Source organism: Dermacentor silvarum, chromosome 1 (genome assembly GCF_013339745.2).
Source record: "Dermacentor silvarum isolate Dsil-2018 chromosome 1, BIME_Dsil_1.4, whole genome shotgun sequence".
NCBI classification, from domain to species: domain Eukaryota; kingdom Metazoa; phylum Arthropoda; class Arachnida; order Ixodida; family Ixodidae; genus Dermacentor; species Dermacentor silvarum.
The window spans coordinates 334650270-334672514 of NC_051154.1; the positions used below are offsets into that span (position 1 = coordinate 334650270).

Genomic DNA, 22245 nt, shown 5'->3' on the forward strand with positions numbered 1-22245 from the left:
GCGGCGGCCGAAGACTTCCGCCAGCGCTTCGATAGCGCCTGCCGATTCAGACACGGTAACAGATGCTACGGTAATCTCAGAGGCCGCAGCACGTGATCTAGGTTGCAGACATGCGCCACAAGCAGCGCTCGTTGCCTTTTCGCGTAACTGCAAATAGACAACCAGGAGTCATCAGAAAGAAAGTGAGAGAAATAGAGACCGTGAATTGGATGCAAAGAATGGAAACAAAAAAGACAATGGAGATTTACAAGAATGAGAAGAAAGAAATTAGAAGAGAAAATCTGTACGATAACACAAAGGGCAGTGCCTTGCTATTTGAGGCTCGAGCCGGTTGCCTAAGGACGAAAACATATCGGAACAAATATTCGGAACTAGATGAGACATGTGCATGCTGCAGTAAAGATCCAGAAACCACTCAGCACATCCTGATGGAATGCGACGGGATCCACCCAGCGAGAACCGTAGGTAACGTGCAACTCCCAGAAGCGCTTGGTTTCAAAGTGGAAGGAAACATAAACAGATCAGCCGCAGAGATCAGCAAGAGACGATTGGAGTACTGGTGGAAAAAAAGCAGGGAAAAGATGGATACGACCTTATCTCTTAAAATCATAGGCAGCGGCACAAGGTAAATTTAAAAAAAAAGAAAAATAATAATGAGAGTTATACAAAAATGCTAGATAAACAACATGTATAGTATACCTGATTAAATCAAGCAGTCTAGGTGACTATTTGTCGCCGCCCCGTTTCAAAGGGGATGCCAATAAATCACCATCATCATCATCGGAGAAGAAAAAGGGAGAGAGCACGAAACCGGGTTTACCAGACCACGCGGCAGGCATCTAGTAATTGGCGCTGAGCCGTGCTCCCTCAGGGGCTGCAGAAGATAGCGTCAACCTTTCCCTTTCCACATGAACCACTTACACATCTATTAAAGGAGGGATTGCCTAACTATTTATTGCCGCCGTCATGGAACGCTGGAGGCCGGTGGGGAAGGGAAGTGGGGGAAGGCTCGCTGCGAAGCGCGATAGATCCAAGCACATGCGAGTACAGTCATAGCCTCCTCGATAAACTCTGTGCCTGTCAAGACGCCGAGACAGCAATAGGGAGGCGCCGTCGGCAGAGTTGCAAATTGCCGCCGCTCACTTCACTGAGGGCGCCACCGACGTAGAGTGCCGCCGCGACTCGATCCCGTCTGCGCGGCGGCAGGACGCCGGCTGCTTTAATTGCCGAGATGGTGGAATAACTATCCTCTGGGTGACCATAGTCTTGTTTATAACGCTGTAGAGCACAATAGTAGTGTCTCGAATGCAGTCTGTGAAAGTGCGATCGCGCTTGCAACAACTGTAGCGTCAAAGCGGATTGGGTTTCGCAGGTTTTTCAAAAAACAAACGCGAGTTTGTTCATTGCGGTTAATACGCCATTAGTTACCGTAGTAAAGTGCAGAGAATACGGAAGTCGGCAAGCGTTCTTGCAGCTATATCTCGTCAAAAACTGCTTGTGAAGCTGCTCTATAGTGAGCCGTCCTGCTTATATTAGTATTCTTCTTGCTTCATTCTTATAGTGAGCGTCCCATCCCAATCGCGTCTCATCCTTATTAAATAAACTACATGAAAATGGTATCGAGATAACTGACATTACTAGGAAAACGATACTAGACTTCCTAATTCAAACTGAGGAATTATTTTCATAAAATACCTTTGGCTATGGGAAGTCACTATACTTACTTCCTTCCTTTAATTAAGTGTTTTTGCGTTTCAGTAACATACAAGCTAGAATACGAGTACTTGTATGAAATTATACATCTGTACCTCAACAAAAAATATTTTTAAAACTTTTTTTTACCATGTGTAACATTTTCGCGCATAAGATATATGTAACCTGCAAGACATCTATAGACACCTTTATTTTCTGTCTGTGTTTTCATATGTCAATGGAATGTAATATGATAATTTTTTACCTTCAGCAAATGAAAATAATGATGCATGTCTCTTATATACTGTATATCCATACATGCCATTTGTACTGACTAAATAAACCGCTTTGCAACACTGATTGTACATTTCACCTTACAGATTTTCACCTACACTCTGTCATTGATTGTACACTGCACACACTAAGTGTACGAACTTTGTTTTATTATGTCCATAGCGGCAAGAACCTTGTCAAGCTGCAAACAAGCAGCTTTTAGTTCTTTTTCCAGCGTTCATTTTTCTAAATGAATGAATGCGAAATAAAGATTGGGATTGAGCCTTCCTTCGGGCCTCGGCGCAGGTTAGTAGCATACTATTTTTACGACTTTCACACAAGTTTTTCCCACTTTCATTTGCATCAGATGAGCGTTGTGGCCGACGCGAATATTCATACCCAGAAACCTTTGCACCTTCTACCACGTCCGTGTACCTTGGCGACCAGGAAAAATAGAAACATATATTTAAGGACCAAGAAAAAGCGCCGCATGCCTTGAATAAGCAAGATGCGAGCAAATACACACACACACACACACACACACACACACACACACACACACACACACACACACACACACACACACACACACACACACACACACACACACACATATATATATATATATATATATATATATATATATATATATATATATATATATATTGTAAACGCTTTGGTGAAAGATGCATGCAGCTCAGACATACAAAATCCCAAGATGTATACTGTTCGGACATACAAAATCCCGAGTGATTTTCTGTCACTATAGACGGTTTCAGTGTTTACAAACACACCTCGCTTGCCGCTGATTGGTTGCCCCATCGGAACTTCCAGCAGGAGAGCTAGAAGCACTTCCGGCTATGTTGTTTGAAGGCATGCACGACGTGAGGCCGGCGTGTCGATGGTGCGCGAGCTAAATACCGACCGGAACATCGCCCAAGGTTAGCGGTATAGAAAACATGCTGGCAACTCTGGGCTGCTCACCAAAACTAGCTCTTTCATGTACCCAGAATGGAGGCCGAAATTCCCTAGTCAAGTCGACCAGTTGAACAGGCGAAGTGAAACTCGCTGTAGTAGTAGTATAAACTTTATTTTGTCCGAGATGGAGTTTAGGGAGGAGGGGAGTGGGAGGGCCCTTCCTCTTCTTCCTCAGGCGGCGGCCAGGCCTTGTGCTTTGGCGGCGTCTTCGGCCGTCTGGATGACACGGAGTTGGAGATCCAGGTCTGAGCTGAGCAGTGCAGTCTCCCACTGCTCTAGGGTAGTGATGGGAAGGGGAGGCAATAAGCTAGTGGGTTTTTTGTACCTTATCAGGGGACATGCCCACATGATGTGATGAAGATCGGCTCTACCAGCGCATAATTTGCAATCTGCTGTATATAGCCCAGGATAGAGGTGACTGTACGTCACTGGGTTTGGGAAAGTGTGCGTCTGTAAAAGGCGCCAGGTAACTGATTGCTTTTTATCTAAATTTTTGTGAGCGGCAGGGTAATGCCTCCTGCCCTGGCGGTAGAATTGTAGAATTTCCTTGTAGGATACCATCCGGTCCCTGCCTGAACGGCGGAGGGATTCGAACTGCTCCTCGCAAGAGGTTGTCGTGCAGCCGCGGATTGCCAGTTCTCGCGCCGCACTGTGAGCAGCTTCGTTTCCCGGAAGACCGGAGTGCGCCGGTGCCCAAACGAGTTGCGTCCATCTGCGCCGGGTCTCGGGTACCCTAGCCAGAATTTTGAGGGCTTCAGGCGAAATGCGCCCTTTCGCGAAATTTAGTATAGCTGTCTTTGAGTCGCTGACTATGAATTTGGCTGCGGAGGAAGCGCACGCCAAGGCGATTGCGACTTCCTCCCCGACCTCCGGCGAGGTTGTAATAACTGAGCTTGCAGCGATGATTTGATTTTGCTGATCTAGTACAGCCGCTGTCATAACGTCTCGGTCACGATACTGGGCAGCGTCTACATAGGCCACGTCCTGAGAGTTTGCAAAGCGTTTTTGTAAGGATTTGGCTCTTTCCTGCCTGCGCTCTTCGTTATGCAGAGGGTGAGTGTTCTTAGGTAATGGTGGGACGTGTATGTGTTTTCTTAACTCTGTGGGAATGTCCCGCTTTGGTCCGAATTGGGTGTTGTATGTAATCCCGAGTGATTGGAGAATGTGTCGCCCCGTCGGAGAACGCGAGAGTCTCTCCAGTTGGGCAATTCTTTGGGCTTCCATGAGCTCGTCAAGAGTATTGTGTACTCCTAGAGCCTCAAACTTTTCGTTTGCGGTCGTAATTGGTAGGTGTAGAGCCTGCTTGTATGCTCTCCTGATCATGAGGTTAATTTTGGAGCGTTCATCATTCTTTAGTTGCAGGAATGGGCTAGCGTACACTATTCTGCTTATTACAAAAGCCTGTACCAATCTGAGTAAATTAGTTTCTTTCATGCCATGGTGTCTGTTGGCGATGCGCGAAATGAGTCTTGTTGTTTGATGTACGTGCGAGTCTAGTGCCTTTATCACTTCGTTGTTGTGTCCATTGGCCTGTATTCTGAGTCCAAGGATCCTGATGCTCGGAACTATTGGGATGTCCTGGTCGTTAGCTTTGAGCATGATTTGAGGGGGTGTGGTGACAGTTTTCCTGCCTCTGCAAGTGGGTCTATACAGAAGTAACTCGGACTTTTGCGGGGAGCAGGAGAGTCCTTTAGGTGTTACGTATTCTGTGACGACTTCGATCGCGCTTTGCAAAGTTTCTTGGATTTCTCCGTCACTCCCTCCGGTTACCCAGAGTGTCACGTCGTCTGCATATAAGCTATGCTGTAGTTTAGGGATTTTAGCTAGCTTGCTTGGTAATTCTAGCATGGCCATGTTGAAGAGGTAGGGAGACAGGACCGAGCCCTGGGGTGTCCCTCGATTCCCGAGCGAAATGCTCTCCGAGGTTACCCCACCGACGGTGATTGTGGCTGTCCTGTCTGTAAGAAAGTCTTTTATATAATTGTATGCTCTGGAGCCAACTCCTAGTTTGTTTATCTGGGTTAGGATGGCTTCGTGATGAACATTGTCGAAGGCTTTGGTTAGATCAAGGCCAAGAATGGCCCGGGTATCAAGTTCTGAGCTCTGATCACCGTCTATTATTTGGTGCTTAATCTGAAGCATAATGTCCTGCGTGGAAAGCTTGGGTCTGAATCCAATCATCGTGTGAGGGTACAGGTCGTGCGCTTCCATGTGTTTGTTTAGGCGAGTAAGGATGATGTGTTCCAGAAGTTTCCCTAGGCAGGAGGTGAGCGAGATGGGTCTTAGGTTCTGTAGCTGCAACCTCTTGCCCGGCTTTGGTATCATGACAATTTTAGCTTCCTTCCACTGTTGAGGGATGTGGCCAGTCTCCCAACACTTATTCAGATACTTAGTTAGTGCTTCTATAGAGTCATCGTCCAGGTTCCGTATAGTTTTGTTTGTTACGCCGTCCGGACCCGGAGCGGAGTGCGTTCGTAGACCGTGTATGGCCTCACGGACTTCAGCTTCCGTGATTGGTTCGTCGATTATTGGGTGTGGATCTCCCGTGTATGCGGGTAAGGGCATTTTGGAATGGTTTCCGATGTATATATTCTTGAGTTCGTTAATTAAGTCTGTGTCTGATCCCGGGTAATTAGGGATTATTTTGCTGAGATTATGCCCCTGCATAGTTTTACTGCTCTCGGGATCGAGTAGACATCTAAGTATGCGCCATGTTTTGGCCATGCCTATTTGCGCTTCCATTCCATCACATGCACTGTGCCAGCTTTGGCGGGTTAGCTGGTGAGCATATTCCTCAATTTGTTTGTTTAAGATCGATATGCGTTTGCGTAGGGATCTATTCAGTTTCTGTTGTTTTTGTCGTCTTTCCAAGCTAGCTTTTGCTTCCCACATGTGGAGGAGCTTGGCATCTGCCGCCTGGATATTAGCTTCTTCTGGTATGGTTATGGTCGCCTGCTTAACGGTTTGTTGTAAGTTGTCGACCCATGCCTTAATGTCTATAATCTCAGGAACGGCAGGTTCGTTTTTGTTTGTTTGTAGTTGCCTAAAATTGTACCAGTCCGTGATGTGGATTCGTTTGCCGATAGGTTTGGCGGGTCCCGTTTGGATTTTGGTGGCCACTATGAAGTGGTCACTTCCCAAGTTTTCTTGCGTGTTGAACCATGTGGCGCCTGACACGTTTTTGGTGAAGGTTAGGTCTGGTGTAGTGTCCACGCAGACGTTATTTCCTGTGCGCGTGGGTTGTGTCGGATCTGTGAGCAGCGTGAGTTGCTCCTGCTGCGCGTCTAGCCACAATTGACGGCCTTTGCGGTGATCGGTGCGATAGCCCCATGCCGATGAGTGTGCATTGAAGTCGCCTAGTATGACAAGTGGTTGTTTGTTTGCAATGTGTGCTGCTTTCCGGAATAGATTGAGGAATCTGTGTTGCTGTTTAGGCTTGCTGTATACGTTGAGCACAAACAGGCTGCCAGTTCCTCGCTTTGCCGTAGGAATAATTTCCACTAGGACGTGTTCTACGGACACAATGCCGGTCTCGTGTATGAGTGCCGGTATGTTTCGTTTGATTAGCGTAGCGATTGGCGCTTTGCCTGTGCCCGATACATCGGAGCAGAAGGACGCATAGCCTGATAATATGGCCTGACCCCCCGTCTCTTGGAGGGCAATTATGTCTGGAGCTTCGGAATCCTTAGTTTGTAGGAACTGCTGGAGATTCCCTCGCTTGCGGCGGAATCCCCGGCAGTTCCATTGCCATATGACGTACATAGCGCTTTTACCGCTATTCCAGGCCATCGTTGGTCGGACGGTTGTAAGGCTTAGTTACTTTAATGGGCCCTACGCTAGGCCTTTGTTGGGCGTTTTCGAGGACCGCGATTCTGGCATTATAACTTTCGGCAAGGTTTGTTATCATGGTGTGGAATGTTTTATGCATTATCTCGAATTTGATATCAATGGCCCTGGTGATTTCCTCTATGATCGTCTCTTCCCTGATGTTACGCTTAGAGGTGCCAGAGTGGGCGGTTGTCCCTTGGGAAGGAGGGGATTGTTCTACCGCTCTGCGCTTCGCGGGTAGGCTCTCGGTATCGGAATCTGGCTGCGCGTATTGTGTGGTAGGTTCTGCAACTGCCGGAGGTGCATCTATCTCTATATGGACAGTTTCTGGTTCTGCGGGTACAACTTCTTTCGGCGGTGTCGCCTTCAGTTGGGCTACCTCGGCCTTGAGGGCCTTATTCTCTGCTAGTAGAATTTCGAGCATTTGTTTGATTTTAGTTAGCTCGCTGTCGTGAGAAGAGGGGAGCGTGGGGTTTTCTATCTTAGTGGGTTCGGACTGGGAGACTACATTTGCCCAGCTCACCTTGTTGTTATTGGTTGAGGTCTTGCTTTCTTGTTTAGCTTGGGGTCTATGTCCCGATGGGGATCTTGATCTGGATGCCTTGCGATCGGCAGCAGTGTCCCTCGATTTTGATCGGGATGGGCGTTGGGCTGCCGTTGTCTGCTTGTCTGCTTGACGTGGCAACGATGGGTCTCTGCCGCCGCCGCCGCTGTGGTTGTGCAAGGTTTGTTGTTGTTGTTGTCGCTGTTTTTCCCACTGGCGCTGTTTGATGAGGAAAGGCGTCTGAAAGCGTCTCTGGCAGCTCTTGTCTCCCGTGGGGTGACCTTTACCGCACAGCGCGCACTTAGGGTTGCAGCTGTGATTGTCCGCGGGGTTTTGGGCACCACAGTCTTTGCACTGTTTCTTGTCGGGGGTAGGGCACACGTCCGCGCGATGACCGATCCGGCCGCAGGCTCCGCACACTTCGACTTTTTTCTTGTGGAGGTAGCAGCGGTACTCGGCGCCTCTGTAGTAGACGTAGAAGGGTACATTTGGGCCTTCAAAGATGATGATGGCTGAGTTGGTGTTGCCCATGCGACGGGCCTGCAGGATGGTGGGGTTCTTCTTGTAGATGAGACTTTTGGTGATGTCCTCCGCAATGTCGTAGTCCGGAATGTTGTGGATTACGCCTTTGTAGGTGTCTGCCGGTGGGGCGGCGTAGGCTGTGGCTTCGTAGTGCGTGTCTCCAATTTGGAGTTCCCTGATGTGGTTGTATTTCTCAGCATTTGCCATTCGCGGAGTGCTGATTACTATGACATTTTTTTCCAAGCAGGAGCGATATATGTCATCTTCCGCCTCTGCAATCGGTACTGCTGCGGCTCGCAATACTTCATCTCGAATTTGCGCATCACTTAGTTTTGAGACATTTAGCCCGTCGCGGGGCCGTACGATGATCTTTATATCTTCCCTTGGAAGTTGTGGCTGTCGCGGCGGCTTCGGTTTCTTGGTGGTACGCGCTGCGCTCTGGCACGCACCAGAACGCGCTTCGCCAGTGCCAGTTGTTTTGCTTGTTTCATCAGCCATTATGCTGAACTGCTCTATAGCTCTACGGCTCCTATTGCGGTGGCTGGTAAGCCAGCCCGCTTCTTTAGTTACTTCTTCAGGTGCAATAGTTTCTCCCTCTACTTCAACGACGTCCATGCCTTGAAAAGAGCTTACCCGGTGGGTCGGTGGGGTGGCTGACCCGCCCTCGGTGCGGCCTTGGGGCTCCGCGTCGTCCGGCATCGTGCAACTGCGGCGCGGCGAGGCGATGATGCCGTAGTCTTGGTTAGGGCTGGCTGTCGTTCGGTGTGCCCGAACGGGTTTTGGGCCGTAATGGTCCTCCCGGTGGGCCGATGGTGATGAAACTGGTGTCCAGCGAGAGCCTGTAGCTTCAGGGACCTGACACCGTAGGAATATTGGTCGGAACGTAGTTTGCACGCCACCAAAATTGGTTGTTCACGGAGCTCATGCGAGGTACGTTCGCTCCGGTTCGCCCCCTGGTGGCGCAGGGCTGAAACTCGCTGTGCATATTTTTTTTCGCTGCTGCCCATATAATTAATAATGGACCCGCCTATGCGCATTGTTCTGTTTATAATATTTTCTGTGTTTGTTTGTTTGTTTGTTTTAGCCAGGATTGCGTTATCTCGCGAGCGCTCACATGAATTCACGGGAAGATTATTAGGACTGTCAACAACTTCATCTTCGGCGATGCCTTATGTCGTGTGTGGCATGTGCGATCATTTGGATGAATCGTCTTAGTGGCGACGATTGTTGACCGTTTTTGTGTATGTAAGTGGTCGATTGTGAGTGATAAGGAATCGGTTAGTCGCATTAACCTGTGTGTGTGTTTATTTGACCAGAAATTTAGTTCGCTCCGCGGTAAAGCTTCAGGCTCTTTCTATGTTCTCAAATTGCACAATCTGTTCACATCTGTGCGCCCATTAACCTCATGATTCCAAAAAGTCACGTTAGAAACATGATCTTTCCGTTTTCTCGAACCAGTAAGCTGTTGCCGGTTAGAGCTACGGGAAGTCCGCGTGGCAGGTCGAAAAAGTAAGGCGACTGTTGCAATGCACCTGTAGATCGTCAGCGCGTTTGTCAACGCAGGTTATAGGCTGACTTTATTTAAACTTGTGAATCGATAAGTGGCGCAGTGTGTGCTGCTATGAGATGCAGAATATGCAAAGGCACAAACGGAACCGAGATCGAGTTTTCTCAGACTTGCAATATTTTTACAATAATCGGTTCGGGTCAGCCTGCTAGCTGGAACCATGCAGTGCTGATGACATGCTGATTGCAAAATAACTGCCCCACCATAAGCTTAGCAACTGCCTCGCGGAATAGATAGCATTACATTTGCTAAATGTGTTCAGAATCGACAAGATCGAACGACCTACAGAACGCTGATTTACGCACAGCAAGATATGTCAAGGACGGGTGTGCTGGGCCAGGGAAGCTAAGAAACCGCCACAACAAACAGGTGGGAGGGCAGGTAGGTGAATGGCTTTGAAGTCTACGCAGAAACAAATATAGGAATGCTAGGCGCCGCCACGCCGTTCAAAAATCAGGTGAATGTTGAAGAGTGCGACAGTGACTAACGTAACAGAAAATAATTTTAAGAATGGGGAGGGGGGACCGCATAAAAGGCGTCAAGAACGAGTCGAGAGAGCATCTCGTCACTGCCCGATCGCTCAACACCAGACGGCCGTGGCCAGTCGCCTAGCTGAGGCTCACCTACCCTGTCGTAACACGTGCTAACTTAGATTTCTCATAAATAAATGCAACATAGTTTCATTTCTCTTCAGAATAAGCTGCAAGTGCGCCCTCCTTGCGCCCACGTTCATCTCCTGCGTGCACACACGTTGAAATCTGGCGCACGCACGTACGAGAAGGGGGAGGCGATTAGAAGGCGAGCGCGGCACGCAGTCGCGTGACTTCACTAGGGACATCTCCGCCACGCAAATCTAGGGAACCGCACAAGACGAGATCTGGCAACACTGGTGTGTTCTGGTGGGGATTTCGTCGCTCCCGTCGATAGTTGCAATGCTTGGTGGAATCTGTAATGAGCTGATTCTACATCGTGAATATTGTCGAGATGACGATCGACTACTTTAGGGAGCTTAGCACCGAAGCAAAAGATCGGTATCGCCAAAAGCTGTTGTTTAGAGGCAGAGAGCTGCCCGATCCGCTGGAGGATGATGTCGTGCGATTTTCGTTTTCGCCGGGCACCAAACACCTTCCCTCAGTTACAACCCCGGAGCAACAAGCGGAGCATCTTATTAGTGAGGACATGCAATGAATTCAGACTGTTGTCTTCAAGGCAGGTAATGGGACTGCCGAAAACTAGAAAAACTTTCTTCTTTCTGGGGTTTTACGTGCCAAAACCAGTTCTGATTATAAGGCTAACCGTAGTGGAGGGTTCCGGATTAATTTTGACCACCTGGGGTTCTTTAACGTGCCCTACAACACAAGCACACGAGCGTTTTTGCATTTCGCAATGCCACTTTTATTGCTGCAAAATGGAGGATGAAGGGGTAATCTGTGCGTGTACACACGCACGTTTTCGGCGTCATATGCCTTGTTTCTGCTTTTCAATATGCATTCACAAATAACTGTACATTCTCAAAAGTCATTTAGTGCAAGAAGCCTAGGTCGACTGAAATGGGACTAACTTAAATGCTCAGAATTTACCACACTTCTAACAAAATGAAACCTGTAGTGTTGAGCACGAGATTGCAATCCATAATTGGCCTGCGTTAATTCGTAAATGCTTTTAGAATGTTGCTGAAACTTCCTACATGCATGCACGGAAATCGCTAACTTTTCTGCGATTCTGCCCTGCGATACCGATACGAATGCTCACACGCCGCCGCGGTGGCTCAGCGGTTACGGTGCCCGGTTGCTGATCCGAAAGACGACGTTTGGGCCCCGGCTGTCGCATTTCGATCGATGCGAAATGCTAGAGGTCCGCGTACTGTGCGATGTCAGTGCACGTTAAAGAACCACAGGTGGTCGAAATTATCCGGAGCCCTCCACTGCGGCGTCAGTCATAGCCCGAGTCGCTTTGGGACGTTAAACATGATAAACCAATGCGCACATGTACCTAGGTAGTAAAGCTGCAGAAGTGCACTTGTGCTCCAGATACGAAAAACATTAAAATAAAACGGCGGCAGCATGGCACCCGCTAAACAATAATTTTAACTCATGTTCGTAGCAAGGCGATCCACGCCGAGGCAAGAAACTGGACGAGCGGGCAAACTCGGGGCGAGAGTCGAGCTGCTCTCGCGTGAGTTACACGACATACGGCCAGAACAATCGCGCAGTAGCACTTTTATTATTCAGCATTATAGCAGTCCGGCTACTCCACGTAGTAACGTACCTTGGCTGAAGTGAGCAGAGCAAATCTGGGAGCTCTTGGTATGCTCCCAGATTTGAAAAACACCGTCGACGAGTAAACGTAATGAAAACAGTCGATGCTCCAAGAGCTACTCGCCGTCACGCAACACACTGAATGCCACAAGTCGCACTTATATCGATATACCCGAAAAATAACACAAGAGTATGCACAGGACGAGCGTGCGAGCGAACAAATACGCGCGAGACTAAATACCGACCGCAACATCGCCCAAGGTTAGCGGTATAGAAAACATCATTCTGGCAACTCTGGGCTGCTCACAAAAACTAGCTCTTTGATGTACCCAGATTAGAGGCCGAAATTCTCTAGCCAAGTCGATCAGTTGAAAAGGCGAAATGAAACTCGCTGTGCATATTTTTTTCGCTGCTGCCCATATAATTAATAATGGACCCGCCTATGCGCATTGTTCTGTTTATAATATTTTCTGTGTTTGTTTGTTTTAGCCAGAATTGCGCTATCTCGCGAGCGCTCACATGAATTCACGGGAAGATTATTAGGACTGTCAACAACTTCATCTTCGGCAATGCCTTATGTCTTGTGTGGCATGCGCGATCATTTGGACGAATCGTCTTGGTGGCGACGATTGTTGACCCTTTTTGTGTATGTAAGTGGTCGATTGTGCGCGATAAGCAATCGGTTATTCGCATTAACCTGTGTGTTTATTTGACAAGAAATTTAGTTCGCTCCGCGGTAAAGCTTCAAGGGGTTGAGACACCAAATTTTGAGGGTATAAAAGGCCTGCTGTAGGCTTCCTCTATATGAAAGGACACTCAACATGAAGTGCTGGACACAGCAAACGTTTAAAATATATTTTAATTCGCTTCCAAAGAGTGCCTAAATAGAGAGTTTTAGCTTGTCCGGTAATCGGGTAGAAGCGGGCGGTCGCCCCGACCGCCCGCTTCTACCCGATTATGGCCCATACGCGCTCAATCCGCACGCCCGCTCTAGAGTTACTGTATATGCTCCCTACGGGAGCAGAGTTGCGCGTAGGTCCGCCATCTTGCCTGGCAAGCAACCAAACCTATGTGGTGAAGCCGAACTCCGTTTTTGCAGGCGACATGCCTACCGTGTCGTCGGTCGACCATGGGCGCTTTTCCATCGCGTGTGGACCGCTTTTCCGTCTAATCGTAAACAAAGCGCATGGAAACAGCTCACTAGATAAAATAGTCAAGAAGAAAAAAGGCACTGCTGATTTTTAAGGCGCGGCGTGAGATGGAGCGCGAATAATATTAGTTGTTTTTTGGACTTGTGCGTTTACCTGTGCACCTTCTCGGAACTTTCCGCTTTCCGAGCGATTGGTGCAGTTGGGAGCAGAGCACCCGGTCAATTAGAGAGGTTTAGCTTGTCCGGTTATCGGGTAAACGCAGGCGGACCGAGCGTTGGGGCCTGTTGGCGGAACCGTAAACGTGAGCGGCCTGTATGGTGCTGCCATCTGGTGGCGCAGAGCGCAAACAGACAAAAACAGCTAATACGGCAGTAACCAAGTGTATTTTACTTCGCTGCTGGCGTAAGTTTTCGGCAGCAACACGATTACGCCACTGCCGAAAATTTACACCAGCAGCGAAGTAGAAATCACTTGGTTACTGCAATATTAGCTGTTTTTGTCTGATTACGGTGGAATTTCGATGGAACTACGATTGAACACCTGTGAGATCAGCTGCGCACGTTGTGTTGTTCCGCAGCTGACACGCACGTAACAGCGAACGCCAAGATCGACCAGATTCGATTTGAACTTGGCTAGCGTTAACTTGCGTCAATCCAGTTCGCTGCAGCGGCGGCGTCGGGAAATACAAGAAACTGGCCGGAGCATCAGCTTCTCCTCAGTGCACGGTTGCTTGGAACCCACGTGATGGCGTTCGGCCAATGGAGGCACGATCGGCGTTCATAAATCAGACGCGCAACTCTGCTACCTTTGGTAGCATATACAGTAACTCTAGCCCGCTCCGCACGCCTCCGCCCTCTTGCGGACGAGGGCGGAAGGCCAAAAGGCGGATCGTGTCGAGAAAGTCGTCGTTCGCTGCATCCGCACGAGCGGATTGCACGCGCACTCCGACTGGACCACGCGGTCTCTTGACAGCTGGCAACCATTCAGCGGAGCAAAGTGTTCAAGGTTGGCAACTACCTTTGACAGCAGACGACACTGGCATATTTTTGCAGATGCGACTTCAAGTTTCCGCGTCACAGTGAAAATGCGACTTTAGGCTGTACATTCTGTTCTGCATCCGCATGTGTTGCATTGGCGCCGTCATCGTTGTTCGAAACACCGCACAATCATCCTATCTGCGCCACCTTTTAAATATGTATTTGCAATCGCATCATGTCGCAACATGGGACGTATTCTCGCACTATCACTTTCAGTGCACGCTGCCTTCGTATTGAGCAAAACCTCTCGAATCATCCAACGTGCCGCGCTCTACGTTACGCGAAAGCGATAGTATCGCCGAGCGAGTCTACCGAAATCCCCGTGTTCGCCGCGTTGCCGCAGTTTTTGTAGTGCTAGTGACATTTCGCAAGAACACGGAACACACGCACGACCGTCGCGGAATACAGCTGCGTAGGTCGACAAGACACCCCTCTTTACCAATGAGCTCGCGTGAGGCTCCGAGTACAGCTTGCTCATATGCTTGCATTTGCTTGTTCATGCTTTTTTTTTTTTACTCTGCCAATTTTAAGAGTGTGCACATGAAAAGTGCACAAAGATTAAGCAGTACCATGACAGGCATGCTCCTTCTCTCAGCCATGGCATCAAACAAGCATGATCGACTTGACACCGTTTGATGCTGTCAGCATCATACATGGGTGTTCTATTTTTATTATTTTACCCTATATCAAAAAAAAAAAATAAGCTTGCATAGGATGCACATGATCATTGAACTATTGCAAGCTATACTCAGGTTATTTGAGTGAGTTGGGCATGGGCTGCATGTTATGTAGTAACAACCTAGCTAGCTCATTCACAGCCATATTTTAAGAAAATGAAAAAATCCATAGCATAACAGACAGCTGGCCAGTACCTGTTTTCCATCCGAAAGCAAAGCTAGATTATCAAGTGACTAAGCTTCGCAGTGAGTGCAGTGACCTCACGTTGTGTGAAAAGGTTAATGTAGTAAGTGGGTTTGTGTTTGTCTTTCTTAATTATTGGCTGCATGACAATGTAGTGAAGGGTCATATGGCACAAGACAGGACAGCTCAAAAAAGTGAGGAAACAATTGTTGCCATTTTTTATTTTCATAACAAACCAACAGATGGTTCTTTGGGTTCCACACTTTTTTTTTTTTTAATACCTGCACCGCCTGAAGACATTATTGCTGGGGGAAGAATACATAGTATTTGCACGAGGCCGGCATGAAGCAAACAAACTACTGCATGCGCTATTACACACCAACAAGAATAACTTTCTTTTGTTTTTTCTTTCTTTCTTTCTGCGGTTTTATGCGCCAAAACCAGTTCTGATTATGAGGCACGCCGTAGTGGAGGGCTCTGGATTAATTTTGGCCACCTGGGGTTCTTTAACGGGCATTACAACGCAAGCACACGGGCGTTTTTGCGTTGCGCCTCTATCGAAATGCGACCGCCACGGCCAGGATTCGATCCCGCGATCTCGTGCTCAGCAGCGCAATGCCTTAGCTGACTGATCCACCATGGCGGGTGAAAACAGAAATAACCACGCACACTGTTATACATCTAACAACAAAGCTCGAAAAGCCACTTCAGTTCGGCATTCAGTAATTTGTTCTGGCAGTTGATTCCACTGACTTATGGTGTATGGAAAAAATGAGCCATTAAAGACATTCATTCTAAAATTAATTTCCCTTATTTTTCATTGATGATTACCTCTTTGAGATGTAAAGTGAGGGAGCAAAAGGTATGTTTCCCTGCCGACTTTAACCATGCCCCAATAAAATTTGGAAAGCATTTCTAATCGCTTTTTTTTCTGTGCCTGCTTAATAATTACATTCCCAGCCCATCCATAGGGGTAGTGACACCTAGAAGTAAAGTTATAATTAGTAGAAACAAATCGAGCTGCGTGGTTTTGTACGAGTTTAAGCATATCAGAAAGGACTTTAGTTTGTGGGTCAAAGGCTAAATAAAAAGCTGCTGCCTCAGGTACTGTCATTGGTCTAAAATATGCATTCTCACATGCAGGGGATTATTGGTACTCCATAAATTGGTTTACATGCAGGTATGAAATGTTGTAACTGCACCAAGTGATAAAAATTTAAATAAGATTAGCTGAACACTGCACAGAACACCTTACATGGGGTCTAGCTGGTATTACATGTCTTGATAGGAGAAGTTGTGCTGTTTTATTTACACACACATGCATGTAAACGCAAGGTACGTACACAATTTGTGTTTACATGTTACTGTGTGCGTGAAATGAACAGCACACCTTATAACCCCTGAAGGAGCGATATCATCTCTTCTGCTGTTCAACATGGTGATGTATCGCCTCGTGCGCAATCTGGATCAGATGATCCGATCTAGGTTACACGCTCTATGCGGACGTTATATATATATATCGCTGTGGGCGAGCAGAGGTTCCCTAGGGGATAAAGAATATACGCTCCAAACCGTGGTATAGCGGTGGAGAAGTTTCCCAAAGGGTGGGCTAAAGTGCGCGCCCACAAAATCTGAAGTCATCCGGATACATGCAAAAGGTTACAAATCCATAGGGTCGATAAACATTGTGGTTGAGGGCCAAACTGTCCAAGAGGTACCCACGACGCGAGTCCTGGGTTTGTGGCTTCAGAGCGATGGGAGAGTAGCACGGACGCTCAAAACCCTCAAATCTGCAACCCACAACATAGCCCACATGATACGTCGAGTGACGTATAGAAAGGCGGGAATGCGAGAAATTGATACCCTAAGGCTCGTACAGGCCGTAGTGATTAGTCGAATCACATATGGCTTGCCATACGAAATCCTGAAAAGGGAAGACGAAAGGCAAGCCAACACAATAATTCAAACAGCTTTCAAGGCGGCTCTGGGCCTGCCTAAATGTACCTCCACGGAGTGCATGCTAGCCCTTGGCAGTAAACAATACTTTCGACGAACTGAGGCAGACCACTCTGATGTGACAGAGGGAGCGCCTCAGCTTCACAAAAACAGGTAGGGCAATATTGGCTCGACTCAATAGCCCAGCATACCCCATTTATCTCACCAAACAGGCCGTACCTCTCCCTCCTTCAATGAGATCCAAATTACAGTAGCTCCCATTCCCATGAACATGCAACTGGAGTACAACAAGGAAAGGTGCAAAGCATGCACACAACATATTCAATCGATGTGCTCCAACAACACTACATACAATACGTACTACACGAACGCAGCTGCATATGCAGAGGCGACAGGGCAGCACTACCAAAGCAGGTACGCCTTGGCAGTCGTGAACGTGATCTGCCAGCACTTATTAACCATGTCGAACACAGCAGGCTCCCCCGCCTCGGCCGAAATGTTAGCAGTGGCGATCGCCCTCGCTCACACGGAGCATTTGGAAAGGGACTCTGTCGTAGTCAGGGACTGCTGGGAGACATGTCGCATGTTGTTCAAGGGGCACATGACAGCGGCTAGCCTCGTGATATAATCCCTAAATCGCTCAACTACCGCCATCGCCTACTCTGGTGCCTGGGACACACGGGGGTACAGGCTAACACGTTAGCTCAAGGGTCTACTAACCGAGGGATGTCGTCCTCTTCTAACCCCAACCCCTCACACTATCCCTCACAAATTCCCATGAATTTAAATGCCTAAGATATCATTCCTCATCAGCGCAGAGTCTGCAGAATATACCCGCCTCCTCACCCACAACTTAGCATGGAAGAGGCCACCAATTGGCACAAAATACAGACCGGAGTATTCTCCCATCTAAATATGCTAAACGCATGTATCCCACTCGCTATCGGGCCAAGTGCCCTTGGTGCGGTGGCATACCTACCCTAATACATGTAACCTGAGAGTACGCTAAGCACCCTCATAGGCCAACTAACACTATCACAATGGAGCAGTGGGAGGCACAGCTCGTCCGTTCCGACTTGGCAGGACAAAAGTCCTTAATTAGCCAGGTCAGGCAGGCAGCAGAGGCCAGTGGGGCCCTGGACTCAGGGGCTCCAACTACCACTTCTTAAAATGTTTTCCTGTCAAGTAAAGTTTCTATATATATATATATATATATATATATATACACACAATCAAGACATCAATACATGTCATTTTTTTCCACCGGACTATTTCCTACTAACTGTGGAATTATTTCTTTTTCTAACATGCAGCAACTTTCTTTCTTCTTTCTTTATTGATTGCATGCTTAAGTTAAGCTCATGTTGCTAATCTAAGCTGGGCTTGGGTATCATTTCCAGAATATGATTAAATATGGAAGTGTCCATGTGTATGAGCCTGAAATTGATGGTTTTAAATATCTTATCTGGCTGGGATTCATGTAAAAAGAAATATGCAGGCCACTGACTAAAACAGTGTGGCTAATATAATATGGGGAGAAGACATGCAGGCAAAGTCACATTCTTGCCAGTAGTTTGTCCTCATTAACTGGCTTCGATCACGTAACTAATGCCGACATAATTGTGAAAATTTTTGTTCAGAATATTCTCATGACAGCCAATAGGCACCTTATATTTTATTATAACAGCTGAATTCTCACGTGCAATGCACTGTGGCCATGAACAACCTAAAGAATGACAATAAGCGAGGCACCTCTTTCCACTATCTGGCAGCGCAGCTGAAAACAGTTCAGTTAATGAGTGGAATCATGGCCTGTACAAAATAAAGATCAGCGAGATGGCCACTTATAGCATCCAACATCCTACACCCACGAATAATAGGTAGCAGTGTGCTTACAGCTACATAAAATTGCACCAGAAAAAACACCAATAGACATACATTGCAGGCGCGAGTCAGTTTAAGGCACATTAGTTGGCAGTGACTGTTGGCAGAATCATCAAGAGGATAGAACCTACAGCACTTCCCAGGCAGATTATGCTGGAACTAGTAATGAATTTTGTTCGCATTACACTGAAGGCCCATGCCAAAAGGGACGACACGAACTACAGAAAGAACTAGAGTGGATCTACAAAGTAACAGCGAACTTTACTTTAGATTTTACTGCCTGCATTAGTACCGGGACTACGGCTGAGAAAGAACTGTCGGCAAAATTTCTTTCATGCGATTCTGCTGGCTGCTGGCAGAATATATTATATATCACCACACCTTTGCTCAGACCTACTTGTTTATTTTTAGATGTATGTTGCTTTTTGTCAGGAAACGTAAATTTGTACATAATCAGAAGGAAGCATGCGCTTCTTAACTATAATATATTCATCTACCATGCCACTGGTTTCTTCACAAAGGGACTCTGTGCTTGGGTACCAGCAAAGCCAGACAGTTTAGGATCTAGTGTATGCAACACACTTGTATCCCCCAAATATAAAGCTACTTACTTCGTGCAATGTATAAATTCCTGCTATTGACACTACTGTCCACATAATAAAAAAATCAAGGCTGCCCGAAATTTGCATTCATGGCATTAGTGCCCAGGCGTGTCCACATTTCAGGACAGTGCAGTATGTCTTGACGTATGTAACTATTATGATGTTCCCTAAATTACCCTCACCGATAGAAGCATCTTCAAAAGTGCAGTAAGAACTTTTGAAACAAACGACACATGTACGAAGCTGAAAGAGCGGTGTGATAGGGCTTCTCTATCGGGGTACTACACAAGAAAATGCGATCGGAAACACATATGCACAGTCTACTTCTGAGTATAAAACGCGCACTTAAAACGGGCACTTTTACGCCTAGTACAGCTGCGACACATGAATATCCCGATTGGTATCTTGCGAACACTCCGTAACAGCAACAACACAGCTCGAACGTGGCGGTCACCACGGCGCATCGCACGTGGCAATACGGCTCACGCAGTATAGCACACGAGGAATGACAGCGATACCGAAGCAACAAATCTTATCGCTACTGATCTTGTCATCACTTCTAAAGGTTGTAAAGGACTGGCGTTCACCACTTCGCGGCAACAAACTGCATACAGAGAACACATACAAGTCGCGTACGCTGGGTACGCCGATCGGACACTTTTAACTTCGCCACCGCCCTGAACATGTGTCGTATACTCAGAATACACGGGTACGTGATGGCCTTCTCGTTTGCAATGCACACGCGAAGCACGGCACAAGAAATCACGAAGTCGACGGCTTGAAATATTTCTTCCGACGCTCGCGCAAACACAACACACTTCCTCCGCTCCGTCTGTTTCTGTCGGCGATCGCCAGCACTGATGAGGCCTAGGAGGGTACACCGGCTTGCTGCCTTCGATGACTATCTCCGTGGGTGCTGGATAACTCTAGTAAAAATCACAAGAACGAGAAAAAATCGACTGTTTCTGCCGCGGCTGTTGCCTAGGCCTCGCGTCACCGCTTCGCTTCGCTAGAGTGACCTAGAACTGGATGTTCTAGTACACTCTAGCTAGGGTGGCTAGAAGGGGAGGTGTGAATACCGGCGGCGCAAGCGTGACCCCTCAGCGCACCGATGCCGCAGGGCGGCGCTGTTGACCGAGGCGCGGGAAGGCACGCATCCGAAATCAGCGCATCGCCAGCCTCGGGTATCGCGCGTTGTCTGCGAGCGTCATGGAATATACGTCTTTATCCATGAAATCAACGTTTTATGAGCCCACATCACTACTCCTGTGAGATTTTACGGGCCCAGTTCGCATTGCGTCGATAGATTCAAACGCGTTTTTTTTTTTTTTTTTTTTCCTCCGGATCAGGATCATAGGGGCTGGGGGCTCTGGAATAATTTCGACCACTTCGGTTTCTTTAACGCGCACTCACACCTTACGGCACACAGGTGCCTTGCATTTCGACTCCCTCAAAATGCGACCGTCGTCGTCGAGGTCAGCAGTAATCACCCTAAGCGTGCCGTACGTACGACCTGTAAACTGCAGTCATTACCCGATTACTTCTCGACGTACAAACCACTTTGTGACAGCGCTTGAAGACGTGTAGCATGTCCTTTCGACGCTCAAATATGCAATTTACTATGATTTCAGACAGCAACAGATCTGGTCATAAAATAGTTTATTTAAGTGAGGAAAACAACTATGGGAAAATTTGATCTACAATACGCAATATTTCAGTGCTTTTAGTTTATTCTCAGTGCCCTGCTGAATGACACCTTTAAGCAAAAAATGAATCCTTGTTACGCAATAAAAACGTACAACTGATGCTGTCAGGGCAGCAGAATGCTCTAGGCAACCAATTTTTGGCACATCACCAATTGATCAACTGCATAAACTTTGCCACAGCTTTGGCATGCAATTAAACGAGTGAGTTTGACTTTCTTTTCTTTCAATAAGGGCATTAATTGACCAGCTTGTAGAATGGTTCTGATAGATATAAAAGGCCCCCAAGGTCCCTTCTGTTTGTTCTTTAGATTCCACAAAGGTTTCGTTGTGAAGCTGCCCAGCCAAGTAGATGCTACAGCTGGGCCGCGATTTTGTAGCGATGTCTTATGACTTATTTTGGAATAGTCTTATCATCCACCGCTCACGGCCGGCTGATCCCGTTGATAACGCGAGCGGACCGTCGCTCTGACCACTGACAAAGCGCGAAAAGGCATTATTACTTTAAAGTCATCGCTACAAAATAGCGGCCCTGGCAAGTCCTTCTCCAATGAAGAACACTACCATTTTGGTTAACACAACAGGCGCAGCATTTCGTCCAATGCAAACTCTGCAGTCCAGTAACGAGCAATGTTTTGTTTAAACTTTTGCACTGACCACAGTTCCAAAGGTCGCTTAAGCTCGACAATGAACAATTCTTCTGCGACTGGACTGGGCATTCCATCCCGCTGTATATTTACAGCCTCCACGTCTGCCGGTGGGCATGTATTCCCCCGTCTTGTCAATAGACAAGCGCCGCTTCTCTTGTAAGATAATAATAATAATAATAATAATACTTTATTCGTACTCAGAGAGTCGAATATGTAGTCCAGGCATACAGGGTCATAGTAGGCGGAACTGCCTATACCGGAGTGGTTTGCGTGCCGAACCTGGGACCCGTGGAGCGTGTGAGACATCTCTTCGTTTTCTTTCTTTCGTCAGAGTCCTTCTAATGTAGTTTGGCAAGTTCGGAAGTACTGTGGGCACGGCATCTTCTGAGAGGGCAGGAATGTGACGTGGTATCAAGACTGCAGTTCCATTACTAAAGTCACGAACGATAAACCTAAGGAAACAGGAAAAAAAAAAAGAAGAAGAAAAGGCGGTGGTGATCAGATTGAGCTAGCGTGAAAGGCCTCGTGAATAATACTAGGATGGTAATTGGAAATGCCACGACGACGCTGTGCAACACGCTATGTATCGCGAGAAACACCACAAAACAGGCGACGAGACCAAAACTGACGGCGAAGGCACGGAGGCGAGGCGAGGCCGGCAGGCCGGCGCGGCTATGCTTCCCGCGCCGCGAGCGGTAGCGCCATATTTCTCCTGGTGGCATCGGTGCGCAAGGGGGTC

The 22245-nt window shown here is 47.5% G+C and overlaps 1 protein-coding gene across 1 annotated transcript; it reads right to left on the bottom strand.

Moving 5' to 3' along the window:
• Positions 1–6573: 6573 nt before the first annotated feature.
• LOC119443433 (uncharacterized) lies at positions 6574–8614 on the bottom strand. Its single transcript, XM_049660464.1, has one exon. It carries the CDS (start codon positions 8534–8536, stop codon positions 6719–6721), a length of 1818 nt encoding a protein of 605 aa, XP_049516421.1. The 5' UTR covers positions 8537–8614; the 3' UTR covers positions 6574–6718.
• Positions 8615–22245: the final 13631 nt, after the last annotated feature.

Coding starts and splice junctions, on each gene's coding strand:
- LOC119443433 (XM_049660464.1), bottom strand. CDS start 8,536: ATGCCGGACGACGCGGAGCCCCAAGGCCGCACCGAGGGCGGGTCAGCC.